Source organism: Sinocyclocheilus grahami, unplaced genomic scaffold, assembly GCF_001515645.1.
Source record: "Sinocyclocheilus grahami isolate Dianchi unplaced genomic scaffold, SAMN03320097.WGS_v1.1 scaffold230.1, whole genome shotgun sequence".
NCBI classification, from domain to species: Eukaryota; Metazoa; Chordata; class Actinopteri; order Cypriniformes; family Cyprinidae; genus Sinocyclocheilus; species Sinocyclocheilus grahami.
Window position 1 is genome coordinate 482,448 of NW_015505409.1, and position 20,989 is coordinate 503,436.

General features: G+C 39.2%; 1 protein-coding gene across 1 annotated transcript in view; it reads left to right on the forward strand.

Moving 5' to 3' along the window:
- LOC107597246 (connector enhancer of kinase suppressor of ras 2-like) overlaps positions 1–20,989 on the forward strand; it is a 44,651-nt gene that overhangs the window by 4,194 nt on the left and 19,468 nt on the right. Inside the window, exons 2-8 of the mRNA XM_016288220.1 lie at positions 12,188–12,351; positions 15,122–15,324; positions 15,660–15,747; positions 15,855–15,896; positions 16,775–16,894; positions 17,484–17,543; positions 20,054–20,122. Coding sequence (XP_016143706.1) covers positions 12,188–12,351; positions 15,122–15,324; positions 15,660–15,747; positions 15,855–15,896; positions 16,775–16,894; positions 17,484–17,543; positions 20,054–20,122 — 746 coding nt within the window. The remainder of the gene's footprint in view (positions 1–12,187; positions 12,352–15,121; positions 15,325–15,659; positions 15,748–15,854; positions 15,897–16,774; positions 16,895–17,483; positions 17,544–20,053; positions 20,123–20,989) is intronic.

The window sequence follows — 20,989 nt, forward strand, 5'->3', positions numbered from 1 at the left end:
CGTCCAGTGTACTAGACAGACTTTAGCTGCTGCGGCGCAGACACGGTGTTACTCACCTATCGAGAAGAAACAAAGCAACCTCGGCGTCCGATCGCAGGCCTTCCACTCCTTGAGTTCTCTCCAGTGCTGGAAAGCTGATCCAATATTTACACGGGTCCTACTTCTTGCTTTATCATAAGCCTTCTTTTGTTCCGCAGACGTTTTCCTCTTTTGGTTTTTATCCGCCATCTCTATCTTTCTGTTGCTCGGCTCGGCTAATGTCCGTCCTGTGCACTGAACGCTCTCTCCTCCACATCATGAGTAGACACGCCCCTTACTGCTGATTGGCTACAAGTTTGTTTTGCTACTCGGCCCGAATCAGTTTTCTAAAGCGTTTTTGAAAAATCGCTTACCCCACCGTTAAAGCAGCACTATGTAACTTTTTCTGTTCAAAATTTGCAAAATGTATATAATGAGCGAGTACATCATGAATTCATCTTCCAAACCTCGTTTTTGTCTTATTCTTATACTGTATATTTGGTGTAATGAAATGTGTTTATGCGGTTCAAAAAACACATTATTTTCCACATACAGTACATTATTGTTTCTCCTCAATGCCCAGACTTTCTGAAACGCGTAGATTTTTACAAAGCTCATCGGTCTGAAAAGCGAGGTGTGCTCTAATTGGCCAGCTATCCAGTGCATTGTGATTGGCCGAATACCTCAAGCGTGTGACGGAAATGTTACGCTCCTTGCCATATTGTGATGTCTTGTCCCGGCCGGAGCAACGAGACAAAAACATTAAAACCTATAATAAACGAGGCATTTGTTGCATCCAGTGGGAACATAATTACGGATTATAATGACTTACACTGTTTTTTTACATAAAACCATGTCTGCATTTGTGATCGGAGAAATGACAAACTACAAACGCTACTCTACACTGTTCAAAACTTTTTAATAATCAGTGGCAAATTATTTAAATATGAAAAACGTACTTACAGTCTGTGAGTCAGAACAGCCGGCATTGTAGTCTACTCTACCAGGATCAGGAAACAGTCCTCCATAAAATGTGCTGCACACATCTGAATATTTGGGTTGAACTGTTCTGGAACAGTGTTGTAAATACAACTTAACCACTGATTTCTAGTTGTGTCCTCTTTTGGAAGGCCAAACAAAGTAGTTTCGCATTCACAATGAAACACACAGCGCCTTTACGATATGGCGGTCGGAGGCAACAACAATACTACAGCGAGAATAAAAGGAAAAATTTAAATAGCATCATATGACCCCTTTAAGACGTGGCTGATAAGAGTCATATGTTCGTAAATCAGATTACACTGATCATGCTGTTTGTTTATAATTCACTAAAGAGAACCAGCTCATAAAGAATCATTTGTTTGTGAATCGGGTTACCATGGTCAGGCTGTATGTTTTTAGTTCACTGAAAAGAGACGGCTGTTAAGAGGCAATTATTTGTGAATCAAGACTACACTGATAGTGCTGTATGTTTTTGATTAATAGAAAAGGACTGGTTCATAAGAGTCATTTGTTCGTGAATCTGTCTACACTGTTGATTTGTGTGCAAACCTGTGAGGATATCTCAAATGAAAGATAACTTCTTGACAGACTTCAAACTCACAAACTAAATAAAATTGCCTAAAATGTAAAATATGCTGTTGAAAAGCAGTGCAGGATCACTGATTAGTTCTGCATTTTAGGTAACTAGGTTTAGTCACAGTCTTCAACCGGTGTGCCCAGGAGGGCCACCAGATGACTGTGTTCTGGGAGCACATGGCTTGTGTTGTGTTTGTCTGTTGCCATGTGCTCTCTCCTGTCTATTGTCTGGCCCCTCCCATCTTGTTACCTCGTTATTGTTTTAGTTGCTCCACCTGTGTCTCCCTCGTTAGCCTCCTCGTTTGGTTCCTATTTATTCTCCTTGTGTCTGCCGTCCTGTGCTGATCCGTCATTTCTCATTGTGTGTGTTTCGTGTCTGCATGTGTGCAGCTTTAGCTCTGCCTGTCTGTTTTTCCCCCTCGGGGTGGTTTGAGTTTGTTTTTGTTTCATTTGTTACTAAAATAAAATACCATTTCTCCAGCGATTGAGTCCTCGCTTCATCTCCCCGCACGCACCGTGACAGAACGGATCAGCCCACATGGGGACTCAGCGGAGAATGGGCTCACACCGCCTACCGGTCTCTACTCCCCCTCTACGCCCCCTCTACCAGCGCATGCTCCAGCTGGAGACCCTGAGCTCCCGTTTCATGGCCAGTTGTGCAGGACGGTTTACATTTTCAGGAACTCGGTTCAGTGTCTCAGGAGCAACTGTAAAGTAGCTGCTTATGGATAATTTTCACAATTACTGCTGACAAAGAGTTTGTCAGACCTCAGAGCGCCTGGTCCAGGGTCAGTTTGCCGGCATGCATGGTTGCTATTTTCAAACTTTGCATCAAATTTGTTCAAGATTCTGCACAATCAAATATCTGTCAACGTGACTGGTTTGCTTTTTTATGTTTCATGGCCAGTTGTGCAGGACGGTTTCCATTTTCAGGAACTCGGTTCAGTGTCTCAGGAGCAACTGTAAAGTAGCTGCTTATGGATAATTTTCACAATTACTGCTGACAAAGAGTTTGTCAGACCTCAGAGCGCCTGGTCCAGGGTCAGTTTGCCGGCATGCATGGTTGCTATTTTCAAACTTTGCATCAAATTTGTTCAAGATTCTGCACAATCAAATATCTGTCAACGTGACTGGTTTGCTTTTTTATGTTTATTATGTACTGTTTTTCTCCTAAATTGTATTTATTATTTCCAGTTTTTGGCTAGCTGCCATTGCCATATTTCTGTTATGTGTATATTTCATTCTTCGTTTTTTTTTTACCCTTGGTAGAATGCCAATAAAAAAAACTTGCAGAGATGTGGCATGTGCTGATGATGTCTGTAGGGATAATCTGCCTCCTCTAACATTACAGACATCTTGTAATATAAAACTCTGCTGAGTGCCCAGTTTTGACCTTTACAGCTTACATTTGAGAAATCATCATGCAGGTTGACATATGATAGGATCTTAAAGCCCAAGATGACAGTTAGGACTGTGGCTCTGCATTTGGTTCAACAGTTCAGTGAATTTTTTTGTTGAGGTTATTCCTTAAGGTTGCATTAAATATTCATTGTAGTTATGATAAGTGTTTAGTTTAACAGAAAAAAACATTGTCAATGTATTATTTGGAGATGATCTGTCTGCAGTGGTTCTTCCCAGAGTTCATTGTTACTGCTACTCTACTGTCGCTTATCAGAGCATTTATCTCCACTGTTCTCTTTTAACAAATTGAGTGCACACTCCATAAGCCCTAGTGGTGCACCTGTTTCATCTAATAAAATCTTTCCAGAGACCTAGGCATTTCATTTGCAAACCTATTCAGCTTGTTTCTATCTCTTCATATTTTAGGGTTAAATAACAATACACCAGGGCCTTGGTCAGGTGTTTAAAGCGTGACTTTACAGATTTGTAACAGGCTTGTTACCTGCACAGAGATATCCATTAATTTGTCAGCAAAAGTTTGCCAGATAACAGAAAACTACAGATCATACTTCCACATTTTTGTATCCGTGCGAAAGATAATGCCATAGCTCTGTTTTCTCAAGTCCAATTTAAGTTTTTAGTTTTCATCTTTCATCTTGTCAGTGGTGAATTACCCCTTTACTTTGCCTCTTCAGAAAAACTGCTATCACACTACTTTCACTGTTTCTGCAGTATATAGCATGCACATTTTCTGTAAGCATGGAAATCCCAGATGAGCTGTAATACATTTGCCAAAATGTGCGTTATACAATAGAGCTCACTGCCCTGAATACTGTATCCTGTAATAGAAAGTGTTCAACTTTACCTTTAATTTGCTGTGTAATAAATATATCAGAAGAAATAATGACTCAACTCAGTATTTAATCGGACTGCCAAGAATTAAGACATAAGACATTGCATAAAACACACACACACACACACACACACACACACACACATATATATATATATATATATATATATATATTTATACCCCCCTGTACTTTTATTAAATTTCACACGAAGCGTGCCGTTTTTCTCCAAAAATTATATATTGTTACACCCCATTGGACTTTTCTTCTGTTTTCATCCCTCATGTGCTCTGTGTGATCTAGTTTCCCTCATGTTTGATTGTGTCATTTAGTTCAGGTGTGTGTCATTAATTATCTTCATTTGCTCCCGTATTTAAAATGTAGTCTGTCATGTCTTCCTTGGTCCGGTATTGTTGATGTTACCCTGTGTGTTAGATCCTGTTCTTCGTGTGGATTACCATTAAAAGTATTTGTTGTTATAATCTTCATCATGCCTTCATCTCCCTAACAGCAGTATTGTAACAGAATACCGGACCACAAAGAATAAGTAAGTGGCGTCTCCCCCTCGTTCAGTTTTATTTTTAGTTATGGATATCGCCAACCTATTCATCGCCCTATACTGTCAAGACCTTCCCATTTTGGACTATGCTGTTGAGTTCAGCCAGCTCACCCTTTTAACAGCTTTCGATGACGCGACACTGAACTCACTGTTCTGGATCGGGGCTAATCACCACGTCGACCTCCCAGACACCACCGGACTGTGCTGGAGGGAGGCAATCATTCGGTGTCTGGAGAGCGTCTACCCCCGATCCAGAACACAGCCAGACACAGAGCCCAGCCCACCATCACCCCGCTGTGCGGAGCAAGAGCCTGAGCGCGCCGCGACCGACAAGCCATCACCAACTGGAGCGACAGAGCTGAGGATTGCCTCGGAGCCAGAGCATCAATCGACGTCAGACCATGTGCGAGAGCCGGCTACAGTGCTCGCCACGGAGGAGAGCGTGGAGGGAAGCTCCGCCCACTGCACCATGGCTGAGGGTGAGCCGAGCTCAGAGGACTGTTTTTTGGATATATATGCAGACATGCCCCCTCTTCTCCCGCCTTCGTCAGATATCTCTGTCTGCTCTGAACTATCTGTCTGCCCTGAACTGTCTGCCTGCCCTGAAACCACCCCGGAGGTCATACCCCTGTGCGCAGCGCTCCCAGTGTTGGGAGTCGCGATGTGGTGTGTGTGGGCGGCACACACCTTCCCGGAACCCTCTACCTGTCTGGATTTCCCACCCACTCTCCCTCTCCTGTCTCCTCCTGTCATCTCTGCCTCAGCCCCGCCACCGCTGCATCCCCACCATCACCCCGCTGTGCGGAGAGCAAGAGCCTGAGCGTGCCGCGACCGACAAGCCATCACCAAGTGGAGCGACAGAGCTGAGGATTGCCTCGGAGCCAGAGCATCAATCGACGTCAGACCATGTGCGAGAGCCGGCTACAGTGCTCGCCACGGAGGAGAGCGTGGAGGGAAGCTCCGCCCACTGCACCATGGCTGAGGGTGAGCCGAGCTCAGAGGACTGTTTTTTGGATATATATGCAGACATGCCCCCTCTTCTCCCGCCTTCGTCAGATATCTCTGTCTGCTCTGAACTATCTGTCTGCCCTGAACTGTCTGCCTGCCCTGAAACCACCCCGGAGGTCATACCCCTGTGCGCAGCGCTCCCAGTGTTGGGAGTCGCGATGTGGTGTGTGTGGGCGGCACACACCTTCCCGGAACCCTCTACCTGTCTGGATTTCCCACCCACTCTCCCTCTCCTGTCTCCTCCTGTCATCTCTGCCTCAGCCCCGCCACCGCTGCATCCTGGCAGCCCCTCTGCTCACTCTCAGCCCACCATCTGTGCGGTGGGATCGCCGCTGGTCCACCAGTCTCCATCGGTGTCGTGGCTGGAGGATCCCTTGTCTCTGCCTCCAGCCTCTGAGTCCCGCACTCTGCCTCAGCCCGTCGACCCAGCAACTCCACCATGGCTCCTAGCTCCCTCCTCCCCACTGTGGCCCGTCAGTCCACCATCTCTGCCGGGCTCCCTTGTCCCTCCGGCTCCGCCTTGGTCTGTCTTCGACCATCCACCGCCTCGGGACTCCACTCCTCCGCCTCAGTCGCCAGAGCAATTTGCTCCACCTTGGCCCTCCGCCTTAGCCCTCCCCGTGGCCCTGGCTCATCGGCTCTCCGTCTCCACCTCGGGCTCCACCAACACCTGCTCTGTCGCCGTCGGTCGGCCCCCTGGAGTCGGCAGCCCTTCCTCCACCCCTCCTGGCTCCTCCCTCCGTCGGCTCCACCGTGGGCCACCATCAGGGCTGTGGCCTGGGTCACACCTGGCTCCTCCTGCTCCCTCCTGGCTTCTCCCTGGCTCCTCCCTCCGTCAGCTCCACCCTGGACTTTGGTTGTCGTCGTCCTCCTCCCGGGTGTCCGTCCTCCGCCAGAGCCTCCACCTGTCTTGTCTGTCTGCCTTTCTGCTAGCCCTTCACTGTGGATTACCATTAAAAGTATTTGTTATAATCTTCGTCGTGCCTTCGTCTCCCTAACAGCAGTATCGTGACACATACACACACACACACACACACACACACACATATACAGTGGGTACGGAAAGTATTCAGACCCCCTTAAATTTTTCACTCTTTGTTATATTGCAGCCATTTGCTAAAATCATTTAAGTTAATTTTTTTCCCTCATTAATACACATACTGGTTGGGATGTTTTGAAACCAACCGCTGGGTCAAAACAACCCAATAGCTGGGTTTGTCCCTTTTTAACCCAGCGCTGGGTTATATTTAACCCAGCATTTTTTAGAGTGTAGTATTCTATTTGAACACTGCATTTTTCTTATTCAAGAGATAATACTTTAGAACCTGTAGTTGAGGTTCACAGTTTCATTGCAATTTGGCAAATCTATTCATCAAGCTAACCTTGTAGGGCACAATTAAAGCAGACCCATAAAATCAAAATGTGGACATTCATGGCTTTTAGTTCATGTTAGCTTTGAGGCCATTGCCTTTTTTATTCATGTATTTGAAAGAAAAAAAATCATACACTCTTTAAAATATCACATTAGAACATGATGTTTCACTAGGAAATGATCCCATCTATTCAGCAGATGCTTTTATTCACAGTGACTTATACATATTGCATTCAAGGTACATATTTGATCATTTCTTGCTTTCAAACCCGTGACCTTGGCGTTGCTACCACTGTGTTCTACTATGAGCTACAGGAAGGCTGAATATGAAATAACACTTTACTCGTCAAGCCTTTTCATGGGATTTTCAAGAACACAGTGGTTCTTAATACAGACTGGATTTCTAAAAACATACGTTCTAAATAGACAAGACTGGCTGTCTAAAGGGGACATGAGAATAAAAGTGAACTCAAAACCAAAGAGGTCAGGCCAGTTTAGAAGATGAACTCCATTTAAACATTCTCTTCTGTGGTGTTTCAAGCACTGCAAAATAACTTATTTGATGAATGCCTTCAGTTTAATAAACCCAAAACAAATTGATTGCATTGGTGGGGAAAGTGCTCTGCTCTTCCTAACCTTATCTGAACTGAGCGTTTTATCACTCATTACCTGCTCTTCCTGAAGCTCTCAAGGTCAGGTACTCTCACCAATACAGAACACTCCGGGCACTCATTTAAAATAATTTCAAATGGTGGATCACCTTTCATGAACCAAAATAAAATGTATCTAAAATCATTCTCCACCAGACATACATAGTCCTCACCAGCAATTTCTTAAGTTTTTAAATGTCTGGCCAGGGGCGATTTAGGATTTCAACCTGTCACAGTGCTTTCTGCTGAGTTTCAGTTTGACGCAGCTAAATTAAGTTTGTTAAGAAATAAAAATAAATAAAAAATAAAATCATAAAATGTAATTTACATGGGAAATTCAAATACCAAAATCTACTGAACACAAACTGAACTACAGCAATAAACTGGATTAATTTAGATGTGCTGGGTTTGTGTGTGTGTAATTTGCCTGAAGCCAGACAGACGTCGATTTGCAAACAGTAGGTGAGTATTTCACATATGTTAAAAATGCCTTCTGCTCTCACATTACAGGCCTGTTTCATGGTGCACATGGAGCATGTAAGCAGCATGCATACATTTTGGTGCCCATATAAAGAGGGCAGTATTCAAACTGCGTCTAAGCAGCATGACTGTAAAGACATGCAATTTCACTTTTGTTCCTGATGAAATCAGCCTAAAATAAATAGTGAACGCACTAAAACAAATTATCTCCACAGTGTTCTGCAATAAACCTGGTGTTTCTGAATGAATCTTTGTGAATGATTCAGGGAGTCACTCATAAGGACAGTCACTTTTTTCTTTTCTGAATGAATCAGTGTATTTGCATGATTCAGTCGAATGATTCACTGACTCACAGAGATTGTTATTTGTCACCACATTCAATAGTATAGATTTTTTGTTTTTGAAAGCAGTCTCTTATACCAAGACTGCATTTACTTGATCAAAAATACAGTAAAAACAGTACTATTGAGAAATATTACTAAATGTATAAGAACAGATTAATATATTTTAAAAGACCATTTATTCCTGTAATGGCAAAGCTGAATTTTTGTTACATGATTATTACATGATGTCTTCTGTATTAGGTAATCCTTCAAATATGCTCATAATGGCGCTCAAGAAACATTTCTTATTATCAGTTATCACCACCACAGTTGAAAACGGTTGTGCTGATTAATATTTGTGTGAAAACTGTAATATATTATTTTCTGGATTCTTTGATGAATAGAACATTCAAAATAACATTTATTTGAAGTAGAAATGAACTTATAATTGTCTTTACTGTCTAATAGAGAATCTAAGTGGGGCTGTAGAACGTTTTGGAGATATCATGAAGAAAAGACTAGAGAGTCAACATTAATGACATGTCATGTGTGCTCACTGGGATGATCAAAGAAGTTTAAATACAGGTGGTGAACAGATTTTAAAAAATGATCCCAAGATGTCCGGTGTCCACAGTGGGGTGTATCAGAAGCTGAAACAGCAGCAGCTGGCCTTGGAATGATTGGATGTTTGTGAGCATATGTGTTTGAGTGAGCATTTGATCATTTTCGAAGGGGTTTCCTCACGATGACTCACCTCTCTCAGTGGGAGGGACCTGATACATTTTCCCTTTGTCAGCTGTTCTTAGATCAGCGTAGAGTAATGTGTTAGCACAGATGTGAGATGGTGGGCTGTAAACCAGAAGAGTGGACTTGAAGAGATTGTGTGTGTATGTGTGTGTGTTTCTTAAAGGAGGCTATACTCGCAGAGAACTGAATGTAATTATGCATGATAATTAGCATTTTTTCTATGATGAAGTACTCTCTCCAGTTCTAGCTTAATATGCATAGACAATGACACTGGAAAAAGGTGAAAATGGGCAGTTTATACATCTGTGATCTATCTCTACCTGATCAAATGCTTAAAAATCACACTGTAACAACTGATTTTTCAAAGAATTAAATAAAACCACGGCTGCTGGGTTTGGTTTACGAGAAAATACAGTTTGAGTCTTTCTACTTCAGAATTTCTTGTTTAATTCAATGTGTTACTTGCTGCTTCTTTATAATTATTTGTGAAAATTACTAACACATTTTTTTCCCAGTGCACTTTTGGCTGGTGAAATCTGATTGATTTAGTTATTTAATTTATGCATTTAATATTTTATAAAATATATAAACCCTAGTAAAAATGAATATACTAAAATGTATTTGAAATAAATTGATTTAATGCTAAGTATATACTTCAAATACATTTACATATTTACATAGATAAAAATACCCTTTAATTGTACTTTTAGTATACTAAAATGGTAAACATAAAGTCTGCTAAATTGGAACAACTAATTTTGTGCATTTTAATTGTGCAACTAAAGATCTATTTAAGTATATTTGTTTGTGCTAAAGTGGAACTATTGCAAGTATCATTGATTTAATGCTAAGTATATACTTCAAATACATTTACATATTTACATAGATAAAAATACCCTTTAATTGTACTTTTAGTATACTAAAATGGTAAACAAAGTCTGCTAAATTAGAACAACTAATTTTGTGCATTTTAATTGTTCAACTAAAGATATATTTAAGTATATTTGTTTGTGCTAAAGTGGAACTATTGCAAGTATACTTCAGGCACGCTTTAAATATCTTGCATTTAAAGACTGATATTATTTAAAGATCATACAATTCTCATCAGTAGTGACATATTTCGTAGTAAAACCCATTTTAGGCTTAATATTTAGAAATTTGTACATTGTACACAAGTAGTACTGCTGTAACGGAGCCGACGAGATGAGAGGCGTACTTTATTCTTAAACATGGTCAAAAAACAGGCAAGGTTCTGACAATGGCAAACAGGTATGGCACAGGCGAGACAAAAGTGTAATCCAAAAACAGGTGTGGTTGATCAACGGCTAACAGTATCCAGAGGGCTTGACAAGAGGGGTAATCTGATAACACGAGCTGTAGTCCAGGCAAGGTGCAAACATAGTCCAAATGACAAGACGAGATAAATCCAAGACAGGCAGATAATCAGGTAACATGCAATCACAAGACAAGACTAGACTAAACTATGAACTAAGACTAGAACTAGGAACTAGACAAAACTTCAGATAGGAAACTGGCTCCGTAAAGTGCTACCACTAGGAGAGCGATAAACGCAAACAATACTCGGCGAGAGGAAGTCCATGGCTTATAAAGCGTGTCTCATTGGATGCAGCTGTGTGTGTGTGTAATCAGTGCAATGGATGATGGGAAATGCAGTCCAGGGTGGCAATTGGCCGGAAGGCCACAGACTGGATTCGTGACAACTGCAAATAAAGTAATATAAATTTTATATAAATTAGTCTCGAGCGATATGTCAGTAAATAGATTTGAACTATACCTAGTACGAAATATATATCTTTTTTATTTATTACCTTTTTACTAGGGCAAATATGCAATATAAATATATATTTAAATATTTCATTTTTATTTTTATGAAACCTAGTTTAGAAATACAATGGTGGCCAAAATTATTAGAACATTAGTATTTTCACCAGCTAAAAAATGCTCAGTTATTTCTATCTTTTGCTGTAGTGTGTCAGTAGGAAATATCAGTTTGCATTTCCAAACATTCATTTTGCCATTAATTGTAATAATCCAGTGAGATTTTTTGTCTGACAACAGCCAGTGCTCCACAGAGATCTGATCTGATCATCATCCAGTCTGTCTGGAATGACATGAAGAAACAGAACAAACTGAAACAGACTAAATCCAGAAGAACTGTGTCAACGTCTCCAAGATGCTTCAAGAGACCTACTGTTCAAGAGCTGTTGTCAGACAAAAATCTCACTGGATTATTACAATTAATGGCAAAATGAATGTTTGGAAATGTAAACTGATATTTCCTACTGACACACCACAGCAAAAGATACAAATAACTGACTTAAAACCATTTTTCAGCTGTTGAAAATACTAGTGTTCTAATAATTTTGGCCACCGCTGTAAGGCATTCCCTCCTAATGTTCTATTCAATGGCATACAGAGGGAGCGTTCAAGAAACCGTGTGCAAAGACTCATCATATTCGCAATTCTGTTGGATGTTACAAGTGCAAAAATTTCCTTTAGCTGTTAAAACATCTTGTGTGTAAAATGCACGTCTATGGTTGCAGTGTATGTATGCGTGCGCCTTTCCAGTATGGACGTGTGTATGTGTGTGTAGGACTGTAGGAAATGGAGGCCTTTATCATTCCCTGTGCAGGCTTACCTCCCCGTCTCTAAGCAACGGTTGCCAAGCAGCCCGTATAGCTGGAGCAGAACGGGAGAATGAAGAGAATGAGCACGAGAGAAAGTCTGTTTAGCTGAAGGACATCCTACACACACACACACACACACACGTCAGGAAACGAACACACAGAGCTGGTTCTGAAGGACAGAGCGTGTGTGTATCCGTGAGTTCTGAATGTTCCATCTGAAGAGTCTCTCAGCCAAAGAACGTGTGTGTGTGTGTGTGTGTGTGAGAGAAATGCAGGTGTGTGTCTCTCTTTCTGAGAGACGTGTCTGTAATCACTAAGTGGTTTATCATCTTTTTTTAGGATAAAGCACAAACTGTTACAGGAATTAGCCACTTGACATCACTTGTGTTTGCGCGTTGCGTGTGTGTGTGTGTGTGAGCGTTGTGTATTAATCATCTTAATGACAGCTCTCTGTATAGAGAGAAGCGCCATTACACTGGGTCACGTTTTAAGTTTATTACATGACATAAATGAATTGATCACATGGTTGTGTTGCACTTTTCTTTCTCTCAGGGTTGGACGACTGTTTGCTGCAGTATATGAGGACGTTTGAGAGAGAGCAGATAACCGGAGAGCAGCTGCTTCACATCACCCATCAGGAGCTGGAAGAGCTTGGCGTGACCCGCATCGGACACCAGGAGCTCATTCTGGAGGCTGTGGACTTACTCTGCGCACTGGTGTGTGTGTGTGTGTGTGTGTGTAAAAGAGACTGGCTGTGATAATGATGTGTTTGTTTTGTATTAATGACACAACAGACATTTTAATCAAACTCCACTTAACACTGAATGATTAGCACCCAGCGGGGATCTCCCAACTAGTACACAAAAAGAGGAGAGAGTGTGTGGAGGGAAGGGAAGATGCGTTTTTGGTTTTGATTGGCTGTGGGAGGAATTCATGCATCATAGAGAGAGAGTGAGAGAGAGAGGAGTTAAATCGAACTAGTTAACATCCTCACAGATGTTCATGCAAATTCATCTCAGAAGCAGAATACAGGTTTTTTAGTAAAGAGACGTTTGGAGTTAAAAAATAAGAAGTGGACAGCAATAAATGTAAATGGGGTCCAAAAAATTAATTTTAATTTATTATATTTAGATTTTAGTCAGTAATTTTAGTATGTTAACTTAAACAACTTGAACATATTGGAAGTCTTGCATATTTTTTAATTTTAATTTGATCTAAATTAATTAAAATTAATGAAAACAACTTTTACTCATTTTTAATAGTAGTAAACAATAAAAACACCACTTGACATTGAAATGCCTGTTTCTACAGACTTCAGTTTAAAGTAAATATATTAAATATAGAAATATAAAATTAATAATGATATTATAACAAAAATGATACATTTGAAAAAATATACAATATCAATTTAAACTGGTATCTTTTTTAAAGATTTATTTTTGGCATTTTTGCCTTTATTATGACAGCACAGATCAGAAGTGACAGAAAGTGAAGTGGTAGAGAGATAGGGGATGGGATCGGGAAAGGTCCTCGATTCGGGATTCAAACTCAGGATGCCCGTAGCGTGATGGTGCAGTATTTCAGTGCGCTGTGGCCACAAGGCTATCAGCACCGTTAAAATGGTATCTTATACATTAGAGTCACCAGTCTGTCAACCACTTAGCTAAAATAAGGGTTTTGGCTTTAAAAGAAAATAATATTTGAAAAACGTGCATACCTCACAAGACCCAATAGAAATATTTCAGCATCCCTGATACACAGACCATGTGACACAGACCATGTGAGGCACATCCAAAGTTAATTAAATGCATCAATTAAATTCATCTTGAAAATTCGACTATTTTTCAGCAGTCTACACAATAGAAAATAAAAAATGCATTATAGAATCTCGCTGGAATGTGTTATTGGATATCGTGAGGTGAACAGAATAAAAAAAAACTAAAGTGGAAGTAAAGCAACACACAACGGCTGCCCTCTGAAGCACCATCTCAAAGTCTTTTTCTCCTCATAAATGTTGCATTGAACCTTCTTTAAAACAAGAGTCACCTGTCACCAGATCATTCCTAAATCCTCACAGGATTCTGCTGACCTTCCGGAGTTTGTTCTTTTAAAATCTTTCGCTTTGCTTTGGGTCTCTGCTATTTTTTTCTGACATGCATAGCTACCTGAAAACATATTTCGATTCTAAAGATGCCTCGGAGAGCTTTTAAGAAGGTGCCATGAACAACATCAAAGATCTTACTGTTGAACCTATTTATATAAGGATCTATTTATAATAATGGTTGGAACATTTAATGGGTGTCTGCATATTAATATGCATTGCGGCTCTAATTTATGCAGCGATTGTGGCTCTTAGATAAGAGAACAACAGTCAGTGCTGCAGGTACCAAAAAAATAAAAAATACAAAATAACAATTTAAAAAATAAAATAAAAAAATTAGAGAGTCAGAAAACGCCTCCTGTCTATAAATGAGAGTTGTTGGGTCCAGCTGATTAATACTATAAACAAACCCAAAAGAAACATGAGAAAATCTTCTGCTTGCCACTAAAAGCTTTGAAAGAGTCAGTTGTGAATCAGAATGGTCCAATGATTGAACTATTCAGCCGTTCGATTCACAGAAATTATGGGTTTTGCAGTTCCACGGTCTCCAAGCAGCAGTTCTGAGAAAATGACATTTATTCTGAGTAATGTCTTTGCCAGATATGAATGGAGACTTGATTGTGTGCTTTATTTCATTTCACAGTGTAGGCAGTCTTTTATTTCTGAGTAACTTTGTTAGTGTGTAGTGATGACCCTCTGTACATGCTGTGAGAATGCAGCTTGATGGGTTTTTCTTCTGCTTAAACTTACACAATGTCTCAATGACAAAATCAGTCATACGATTGACTTCTGTGCTTCGGTTTACTAACTTGGACCATCTTCGACAAAACTGATATTGGAATTTGTAGTGAAAAGAACATTTGAAAATGTCTTTGTCAAACACTACATGCACTAAAGTTTGGGGTCTGTAAGTTTTTTTTAATGTTTTCTAAGAATCTTTTTATGCTCATCACGGCAAAACAGAGAAAAAAAATAGTAATATTGTGAAATATTGTTACAATTTCAAATAACAGCTTTCTATTTAAATATATTTTGAAATGTAATTTATTTCTGTGATTGCAATCTTTATCAGCCATTACTCCAGTCTTCAGTGTCACATGATCCTTCAGAAATCATTCTGATATGCTGATTTGGTGCGTTTAAGAAACATTTCTTATTATCACTTTAAGTCAGTTTATATATTCTTTATTTTCAGCATTCTTTGATCAACAGAAAGTTCTGAAAAGCATTTATTTGAAATATAAATCTTTTGTAACAGCGCATAAGTCTGTCCATTTTGCTCAGTTTAATGCATGCTTGCTAAATAAAATACAAAAAAATGTTACAGACTTCAAACTTTCGAATGGTAGTATAAATACCTCAACCATTTTTTTCTCCCGTTGCAGAACTATGGTCTAGAGACAGAGAATTTGCGGACTTTGTCGCACAAACTCAATGCATCTGCTAAGAATCTGCAGAACTTCATCACGGGCCGCCGCCGTGGAGGCCATTATGACGGACGGGTGTCGCGACGCCTTCCCAACGACTTCCTGACTTCAGTCGTTGACCTCATCGGAGCAGCTAAAAATCTACTAGCCTGGCTGGACAGGTACTTAAACAGATCTAAACAGGGCATGAACTCACCTGGGCTGAACAGAGGCATATAATATCATAGAATGAAGTGTGACTGAAATCACACTTGATGGTACTGAATCAAAAGCAAATGAAACAGCCTGGATAAGCTGCCCAAAATAATGGACGGAAAGCAAACTAATTTCATTTTTTGCTTGTATAATGGAAACTATCCAGAAACATAGGTTTTGAGGCCAGCCTGGGTCAGGTCATGTTTAAAATGTGAAAAGGAGAAAAATGTAAGTCTTGTTGATTGGTATAGAAAGTTGTTTGTGTTCATCTCTTCGTGTATGTGTTTTGCTTTGTTTGCAGGTCTCCATTTGTCAGTGTTTCTGAGTACTCAGTGCTGAAGAACAACATTGTTCAGCTCTGTCTAGAGCTAACCACCATAGTACAGCAGGTGTGTGTGTGTGTGTGTGTGTGTGTGAGGGTTTTGGTATTCAACACACACAAACAGCACAGTCATTTATTATTATTTTAATGTACGTGTTTCTCTTTTCCTCTCAGGATTGCACAGTGTATGAAACTGAGAATAAGATTCTACATGTGGTGAGTGTTTCTTAAGCCACACACAGTCCTTAAGTTCACTCCCGATTAACTGTATTGAGAGCATCTAATTTCGATTACCACAGGCAATTACTTTGACTCAGTAATGCAATAAAAGGAAAGCCATATGGAAAACCAAACATTTTTGTTAAAACATTTGCGTGATTTTTTTTCAGCTGTGTATTGTTTGATTTGTGAAAATGTCTAAATCCTGCTTTTAAGGTGCAACCACCTTTCTAGGTAAAGAAAATGTCCTTTAAGACGTTAACGCAGACATTATTTGGCCACTTTATAAAAGCTTTTTACAAGTGAGGAACATCCTCTATCCCTACAGGCTGGTTATAAGACTTAATTTTATCATATACTTTTACTATACAGTAGTTGTGAAGTCTTTGACAAGTATAGTGAAGAAGCACACACAGCCTTTAAAAGTATATTTCAAGTAAAACGTGATTATGGAGTCACGTGTATCTAGCCTGCTCGGAAGCAAAAAGCTGTTATGTGTGTGTTTAGCCTAAGGTTGGATATCTTGAATAATGCAGATTGTGAATTTTTCTCCCTTCAGGATCACTGCCTGTAGAACAGAAAGAGAGGGAGGGAGGAATAGATGGATGGAGACAAATAGAGAGAAAAAGATGAAAGAAAGAATATAGCATGAATAAATCTAGCATATGACTTAATAACGTTGATTCATTATACATTATGGGTACATTTCATGACGCTGAATGCCTTTCATGTGAAGGGTTCGAAATGTCGCACTGTTCCTTTCCAGTTCAACAGCTATAATTAGACTGAGAGATTTACTGTAGAACCGCAAACATGGACTGACAACACTGTCTGTCTCTCTCTTATTGTCTTTCTGTCTTTATCTCTCTTTGCAGTGCAAGACTCTATCAGGTATCTGTGAGCACATTATTTCATTGTCGTCCGATTCGTTGGTGTCACAGTCTGCCCACCTAGAGGTTGTCCATCTGACGAACGTTATGCCTAGCGAGGGTCTGGTGAGTAAATAATGGCAATATCCCTTCCATAATCAACAGAAATATGAGAATGCACATGCAGATTTATACATTCAGAGACAACTATAAGACTATAAGACAACTATTTGTAGCATTCGTTATCATGGCATGTCATGCATTTATGTTGGAAACATAACATGACAGTAGCCTAAATACCCAAGTACCCAAATAACTACATCTGAATTCAAAATGATGAAAATATGTAGTGCATAAATATATTTGGTACTTAACAATTTTTATTTTTCAAAAAAGCAAACATTAAGTTTGCACTTATCAATGAGCTGTGATATACATTGTATCATCTAGAATTCAGAGTCTCACAATTGTAAATATGACTTGGTCATTCATGTGCTCAGAATTAGTCATTACAATATTTCCGAATACATGGGACTGTCTGTCTGTGTGACCAATAGCAAGAATGAGAAAGCTGTTTGAAAACAATCCTTGTTTTCCATTTAGTGAGAGAAAGGATACGCTTCAGCACCGTTTGAAAAATCTGTATAAATCTAGCTGTGATGCACTATGATTGATTGATTTTATGATTGACAACAGCCTCTTTTGCTCTTTTTAGGGCATGTACATCAAGTCCACATACGACGGTCTTCATGTGATCACTGGAACCACAGAGAATGTGAGTTCAGAGCTGGATTTATTCTTTACCTGTCTCATATAAATTCCCCCAATCCAAACCCTAAAATTATAAACAGCTGTAAGCCTCACTTCTTTCCCACAAGTTTTGGAGAATCTCTCCTCGGAATGCCAGGATGGTCATTTAAACGGTCAACCTTGTTCAGGTTTGTCTTACAGGTATAAGAAATATGTAAACACATAACACCGCATTTCTAAAAAAAAAAAAGAGAAAGAAATAAAATAATAAATTAAAAATTAAAATAAAGTTGTTAAAAAATTTTTATTATTTAGGGATGCTTTGGATAATTAACATTTAATAAAACCATTAAAATGGAATCCAGAAAATTAATGGAAAACAGAACTGGGTAAAAATAAAAGTGAATTTGAGAGGGAAATAAAAAAACGTGCTTCATAGGGCCTTAAAATGTCATTTTTGTTAATCTTTTAAAGGGGTCATATGATGCTGCTAAAAGAACATTATTTGGTGTAGCGACCAGCACAGATCAGCTATCGATCGGATATCGTCCTCTTTTGGAAGACCAAAAAAGTAGTTTAGCTTTCACAACGAAGCTCACAGCGTCTTCAGGACATGGCTGCATCGTCAACAATACTACAGCGAGAATAAAAGTTACGCCTTCTTTCTTTGCGTGAACAGTTGGGCGACGTTATGCAAATCTTCCCACATAGTGATGTAGGTATGTGGGGGCGTGTTAGAACGAGCCGTTTTAGGTAGGCGTGGCTGACTCTTAACGTTTATAAAGAATATCTCTTTGGTTTTGAGACTTTAGTCTTTGCAACTTTACAGATTTTCTTTATGCACCAAGAGCTTGTAACACTCCAAAGAGAAAGGAAAAATTTAAATCGCATCATATGACCCCTTAAATAAATTGTGTAAGTTTCATGATTTTAATTAATTAGACATGCTTTTTGATTAATTTAATTTAACCATTAAAACAGAGTCTAGAAAGTTTTAAACAAAGGGGGGGAAAAACGGAATCCAGAAAAATTCAAATGGAAAAAAACTGAATTTGGGGAAAAAATAAAACAGATTTCATAGGGCCCCATGTAAAGCACCATCTGAGTTCTTCAACACCTAGATTAAACCCATGTCAATTTTAAGATCATCATTTGTGATGCTGTGAGATAGGACTTCTTATCTGTAGGAAAACCAGCTCTGGTTTCCTTCAGATTGTCAGTGCCCATTTCAGGCAGTGTTGCCCTATAAAGCACATGCTGTGCTGCAGCTCTTCTGTGGGGACAGCAGAACCAGGTCATCCGCATAGAGCAGGCACTTGATTTCAGAGCTGGGTAGAGTGAGGCTTGGAATGGTGGATTGTTCCAGTGCTGTTGTTAAATCATTTATGCACGTGTTCAATTAGGTTGGACTCAAGCTACATGCCTTTTTTTAGCTCCTGAAAGAATGCTTTTGGGAAATGCAGCCCAGATGAGTGAGATTTTGATTAAAAGACCCTCAAATGTTCTTTGTAGGGAAGTTCAACATTTAGGCATGTATGATGCTATACACAGAAATACCTGGTGTCCAGTTTATTTCTATAATGAGCAGGTAGGGATGTAACGATTGAAAACCAGATATTTCTGGTTGAAAATCAATTTAAATATGTGATGATTAAAATCGGTTGAGATGCTAAACAAATCGCGATTCAATTAGGGGTAGGAGTTTATATGAATGTATGTCTGAGGGGAACTTACTGTTTTTCGATGGTATTTTTTCTTTGCCTCTTGCCTCTGTATAATGCATATTAAAGTTCATAAGTGCAGCGCTGCTTTGTTTACAGCGGAAACCAAGGAAACGCTTTAAGCGCCACCTGCTGGCAGAGAGTGAATCTGCATCTCATTCAGCTCGTCTGCTGTTTCGGTTTCATGCAGATATTTTTTATGTCAAACCATTCTGTTTTTGCTTTAAATTTCAAAATTATACAATGTAATTTAGATTAAAAACTGCTCATGTTGCATGTATGCAGCATCTTTGTTTGGATCATGATTAAAATGCAGTGGTTGCCTCTAATTTTAAATGGAAAGAGCACAGACAAAGCCTTAGTTTGTTTATATGAAGAGATTTATTTTATTTGTGTTAATTATTTATTTGATTTGGGGCTTGTTTTAAAATTTCAATTTAGTTTTGTTATTTACATTTACATTATATTTAAATTTTGTTATTTAGCAGACGCTTTTATCCAAAGCGACTAACAAATGAGGACAATAGAAGCAATCAAAACCAACAAAAGAGCAATAATTTACAAGTGCTATATTAGTATATTATTATAGTGTTATATTTCAATTTCTCAAAGAAATGTACCGTATTTTGTCCAAGCAATAATAAAAGGACGCATTTAATTTATAATTTGTTTTAAATCTCATTTTGTAAAAAAAAAAAAAAATCGGGAATCGAATCGTGAAATCAAAATCATGAATCGAATCGAATCGTGAGTTGAGTGAATCGTTACATCCCTATGACCAGAGTTTATTAATCTCTCTATCTCTCTCTTGCAGTCTCCTGCAGATCAGTGTAAGAAGATCCACGCCGGTGACGAGGTCATTCAGGTCAATCACCAAACTGTGGTGTGTATCATTACGTGGGTCAGGTTGACTTCTGTTTTGACCTTGCATCAGAGCATATGTGCGCAGGTTTGCGCAGGTCTGATTGATTATCAGTTGATGCTCAAGGGTTTTCAGGTGGATCTCATGAAGTCTGTCATGAACATGTCTGAAAATTTCAAATTCCTTTATATGAAATTATATTTTTCATTAAAGAAAACATTAAAAAAATTAGACCTATTTTAGGGCCATAGGTATTTTTTGCACTCTAACATTGTTTTCTACAGAGACCCACGCACATGTCACGTGGACAAAAATATATTTATTGTGGCCGCAAGTTAAAAATTTGTTTCTATGAATTAAGAATGAATTCCCTCATTTTAGTCAACTTGCGTCCACGAATTTAAAATTGGTTTCCACAACTAATTAATCGGTTCTCTCGTTTTAGTCAAATGTGCCCATTTGTTCAACAAATTACTACAACATGACCACGATTAATGAAAATGCTGAAACGTATTAATGAAATGAGGAAACAAATTCTTAATCTGTCATGTGCGGGGCTTCAATCAATAATTTAATCCCCAGCCACCATTTCTAGGTACTCCAAATTTAAATGTTATATACATATACAGACATATATATATATATATATATATTACAATTATTATTATTCTTTTTCTTTCTGTTAATAGTTAATACACATGTGTACTATTTGTAAGCAGTCCAGCTGCAATTGCTTTGTCAATACAAATGTATCATTTTTGTCATGCCAATTAAGCACTCTTAAATTGAATTGAAAAAAAAATTGAGAGAGAGAGAGTGTGTGTGTGTGTGTGTGAGAGAGCGAGCGCGAGAGGGGGTCACATCACAGTGGAGTCAGCCGTCTTAACC